This window comes from Penaeus monodon, chromosome 18, assembly GCF_015228065.2.
Source record: "Penaeus monodon isolate SGIC_2016 chromosome 18, NSTDA_Pmon_1, whole genome shotgun sequence".
Taxonomy (NCBI): domain Eukaryota; kingdom Metazoa; phylum Arthropoda; class Malacostraca; order Decapoda; family Penaeidae; genus Penaeus; species Penaeus monodon.
This window is the reverse complement of record NC_051403.1, coordinates 28,016,481-28,021,480: the sequence shown is the minus strand read 5'-3', so window position 1 is coordinate 28,021,480 and position 5,000 is coordinate 28,016,481. Positions and strand designations below refer to the sequence as shown.

The window sequence follows — 5,000 nt, the reverse complement described above, 5'->3', positions numbered from 1 at the left end:
GCCGGAGCAAGCGCGGCGCCAGGAGCCGGTGCCGGCGCCGCGAGCGCGAGGGGGGTCGGCGCCCCTGCCCCGCGGCCTCGTCAAGACCAACAGCGCGGGACGGTGCGGGCGCGCCAGCTCGCAGGAGGAGGCGGTGTCGGCAGAGGAGGCTCTCCCGAGGGCGTCCTCCGCGGGCCCTTCCCGCACCTCCCCTCCCCCCCTCACCTGCCATAACAAGGTGTACCCTCAAAGGGCGGCGGCCCCCGCGCAGCCGCCCCCCGCGCGCCAGGCGATGGATTCGTGGGGCGGCCGCCGCAGCGCCGTGCACCCGCGGGCGCCGCCCCCCGACGCGCGGAGGGGCGGCGGGCGCCCCTCGTCCCTGAGGGGCGTGACTGCCGAGTGCGAGGTCCACCCTCCGCAGCCCCCCCACCTCCCGCACCCCCTGGACGCCCCCTCGCCCACCGAGTCCACCATGTTGTGACCCACGCTGCAGCGCCGCGCTGCCGGGCACGCCCACGGCACGCCCACGGCACGCCCACGGCAGCGCCACCACCGAATTACACAGTGGCACTGGCTGACATTCTGCTCTCTCTCTCTCTCTCTGTTTACTTCACAAACAAAAGCAACAATCAACCCCTCTTTCTCTCTCTCTCTCTCTCTCTCTCTCTCTCTCTCTCTCTCTCTCTCTCTCTCTCTCTCTCTTCCTGAAATGAGATAAACAAGATTGACTTTTTTTCCAATACTGCAGCTTCTTAAAATCCTTTCCTATCTCTCTCTATAACCTCTCTTTGTGTTTCTCATAATATCGCAACACACCAAAACAGCATTAAGAAAAAAAAGAAAATAGAATAAACAAAGAGAGAGAAAGAAAAAGGAAGAGAAAGAGAAAGAGAGAGAGAGAGAGAGAGAGAGAGAGAGAGAGAGAGAGAGAGAGAGAGAGAGAGAGAGAGAGAGAGAGACAGACAGACAGACAGAGAGAGACAGAGACAGAGAGAGAAAGAGACAAAGCCAACAATCTCTTTTTCAATTCCTCTTTCTCAGCGAGCTGTGGATTTCAACTGCCTAATGAACACTTCCTTCCATTAAATAATGTTATTCCTTAGGGTGTGTCGCCGTCTTCGGGCTTAAGAACTATAAAAAAGACAAAAGAAAACTGAATAACTGATGTTGATTTCTGTGATATAAGATCATAAGAGAAAGAAACAGAATAATCAAAAAGATTGTGCCGAAAATGTGTTCTATGTGTAAGAAAATATAGAGGATAATAACAGGGTTATTACCGAGAAGCAATGGAACTAGATTATACATATAAGTATGTATATATATATATATATATATATATATATATGTATATATATATATATATATATATATATATATATATATATATTAAATATAAATAGACATTCAGAAAACGGAATAGCACTCAACTAGGAGAAAGCTGGAAACGATTTAAACATTTATAATAAACCTTATATCTCTCCCCGAAGATGACACCTCAACTGCAACTGACTTTGTATGAAAGATGGAACAGAGTCTACTTTTGTAATACAAAACAACCCAGAAATGTGTGTCTGTCTATCGTTGACGTGTATGAATTTCCGTAATCTAGTCAAGGAGTTACGATAGATGAATATTGTAATGAACCCTTTTAGTGGTTCATATCTGTGGATATTAATTTCATGAAGGTCAACAGCATAAGGAGAGAAATGTCAGCTTTTTAAAATTATTATTCTTATTTCATTAGGGCTTTTATTATTGTTTTAATCAATTTTTTTGTTTGTTTGTTTCTTCTATTTCCATATTCTTTGTTCTTCGTTACATTTACTCTCCCTTTGACCAGACTAACTAACGCACAACTTTTATATCTTCTCTGCCTCCGTATGTTTTTTCTTTCTTTCTTTCTTTCTTTTTTTCCTTTCTTTCTTTTCTTTTCTTTTCTTTTCTTTTCTTTCTTTTTTTTCTTTCTTATCATTTCCTTCTCGTAAAGAAAATAAGCACATCGCGCTGGCGTTAAAAAAAGATATGTTAAACGATTCAACAAAAATAAAATTATTTGCAGTTAATATTTACTTGTTTCTCATTTTCGTTTTCGTTTTTTCATTGTTATTGTTTTCATTTTTATCATTATTATTATTATCATTATCATTATTATTAGTTCTATCAATAACCTTATTATAATTTTTATAATTAATACTATCCTCTTTCGTCCGAAGCCCAAATATTTTGATAATGTTTACGTCGTCTTCAAACGGGACGACGTCTCCCTTTGGCCCGGTTTCCCTTGATCATCTCTGAGGTACAACTGACTGAGTGTGGAATGTCATATCAAACATCCCCTGTAGATATATGTATATACATGTGTGAATGTGCGTTCGATTTCACGTTTTAGAAACACATGTTTAGGTACTGTTGTCTGGATAGGACTAAATTTAGAAATAAGAGAGAGAGTTAAAAACAATCACAAAAAAAAGTTAGAACAAAAATAATAATGAATAAATAGCACACTGTTTTAGACAAAAAAAAACAAATCGCCAAACAATATTAAAGTATTATTATACATTTTTAACCCCCACCCCCACTTCTTCACATCCGGATGAAAATGAAGAAAATGTTTCGATTTTTTTTTCTCACTGTATAGAGATACAATCTTAAATAGTGTAGGAACCAGAAACCGTACTGGGAATGGATGTAGGTAAAGGTATTTTGTGTAGATTTAGCCTTTTCCAGTGTCGCTAAGCCTATTCCAGATTTCTTTCCTTTTCCCTCTCTTTATCACTGTCTTTCTGTCTCTCCGTCTGTTTAGCTATTTCTATCTCTATCTCTGGCTATTTGGCTCTGTCTCCCTGTCTCTGTCTTTATCTCTCTCTCTCTCTCTCTCTCCCTCTCCCTCTCCCTCTCTCTCTCTCTCTCTCTCTCTCTCTCTCTCTCTCTCTCTCTCTCTCTCTCTCTATCTCTCTCTCTCTCTCTCTCTCTCTCTCTCTCTCTCCTCACTCTTTGTTTTTTTCTTTTCATCTTGTTTCATGCCTTGCCTTTTCTCCTATTTTCTTATCTCTTTTTGCTGATATTCTTCTTCCTGATCCTAAGTTTACCTTCCTTTTATTCTTCTTCTTCATCTTCTTTTCCCTTCTCCTCCTCCCCTGTGTCATTCTCGCATTCCTTTTTCCGTTCCTTCCTCCTCCATCATCCCTCTTCGCCATCTATTTCTCCACTTCGTCCTCTTCCTCTCTTTTCTCCTTCCATCTCTTTCTCGTCTGCTTGCTCTTCATCCTTTCCATTTCTTCCTCATCTCCATACTCCTCTTCCTCTCATCCTTTCTCTCTTTCTCACCTTCTTCCTCTTTATCTTCTTCCTTCCTATCTTCTTTTTACTCTCCATCTGTTTCTCATCCCTTCCTTTGTCCTATCCATTTCCATCTCTTCCTCCTTCACTTCCTCGTCCTCTTTATCTCTTTCTCCTTCTCGTCCTTTTCCTTTCCGTCTCCTTATCCTCCTCTTTATCTGCCCCATCTCCTATTCATCTTCTTCCTCTTCTTCTCTGTCTTATCCTCTTCCTCTTCCTCTCAGCCTCTTTCTCACCATGTTCTTCGTCCTCTTCGCTTCCCTCTTTGCCTCATCGTCTTCCTCCTTCTTCCTTCCGCCTTCCCTCTTCCTCTTTATCACCTCTTCCTCGTCTCGGTCTCCCATATAATCAACAAAGTCTGTGATCTGAACACAATAATATTTTCTTAAGAACTAAATATTGTATGAAGAGTTTGTGTTTAATAAAATGAAGTGTGTTGAAATTTCGTTTTCTTTGAGCTCCTCTCGTGTGTGTGTGTGTGTGTGTGTGTGTGTGTGTGTGTGTGTGTGTGTGTGTGTGTGTGTGTGTGTGTGTGTGTGTGTGTGTGTGTGTGTGTCTTTTACATAATATCTATCCTAGATAGATAAATACAAAAATTAGAATGAAGATGGTTCGATAAATATTATAATTAAAACGATAAATATGAATATTTAGAAGTGGATAGACCAATATATAATCAAAAGATATAGATGATGACAGATACTCGTATTTAGAGGAACAAATATGATTATGATTATACAATTATAATGAAATTAAGACAGAGGAAAGACACGAATGTGGATAGACAAATAATAAGATAAAGAAAAAGATAAAGAGGCGAGAATGCAGATAGTTAGATACAAAGATATAGAGAGACAGATGGATGGGTAGCCGAAAGCATATGCAAATGGAATGGTATTTTGATAATAAACAAATCAGTAAAAACACAGATTAAGAGATTGGGGGAAATGATATACAGATAGATACACCTTTAAGTTGATAGACAGACATTGGCAACAGGCTGTAAATAGATAGATAGACAGAGGGTGAGCTACAAATACGTAAATACGTATATTTCACAAGCACGCCTTCTTCACCATCATCAAACGCAAGGTTCAAAATAAACCGCCGTGGCTCCCATTTAGCTCTATCCTGAGTCAGTCTCTCATGAAGAGTAGTCAGGGGATGAAGTGATGACAACGTATAAACCCCAAGATTCTTTCTTTGTCTGCAGTTCCTGCTAACTAGGCGATGGAATAACGTACGGGGTTAACATCCATCAGAGGGTGGATGTCAAATACCTGTGACGCGGAAAAATAACAAAGGTCTGTCTCACAGATGGGCGATCCGGTCAGCCATTCTGAAGTGCCGCCTCTGGGACGTTTGGTCACGCACACAGTTCACAGGTGGGAGGAGAATGGCGCAGTCTCCTCCTTAACAACCCGTGTTCTAACCTCTTTTGTGCAGATACAACATTACGCTGCGAATCTTAATCCGTGTCGACGATGCTTGGGGACATGGTAAGGTGCGATTTGGTGCCTGGGGGAAGTACATTTTTCTTTCTTTCCTTTTCATTCTTTCTTTCTTTTCTTTTCTTTCTTTCTCTCTTTTTCTCTCTTTCTTTCTTTTTCTCTCTTTTTTCTTTCTTCTTCGTTTCTTCCTTTCTAGTAAAGCAAATAAGAACCCAATCGTTTCGAAGT

The 5,000-nt window shown here is 41.1% G+C and overlaps 1 protein-coding gene across 1 annotated transcript in view; it reads left to right on the top strand.

Annotated features, from left to right (window-relative positions):
• The window catches only part of LOC119584697 (retinal guanylyl cyclase 2-like), a 19,373-nt gene extending 18,913 nt beyond the window's left edge, over window positions 1–460 (top strand). Inside the window, exon 11 of the mRNA XM_037933367.1 lies at window positions 1–460. This exon is cut by the window's left edge and continues 774 nt beyond it. Coding sequence (XP_037789295.1) covers window positions 1–460 — 460 coding nt within the window.
• Window positions 461–5,000: the final 4,540 nt, after the last annotated feature.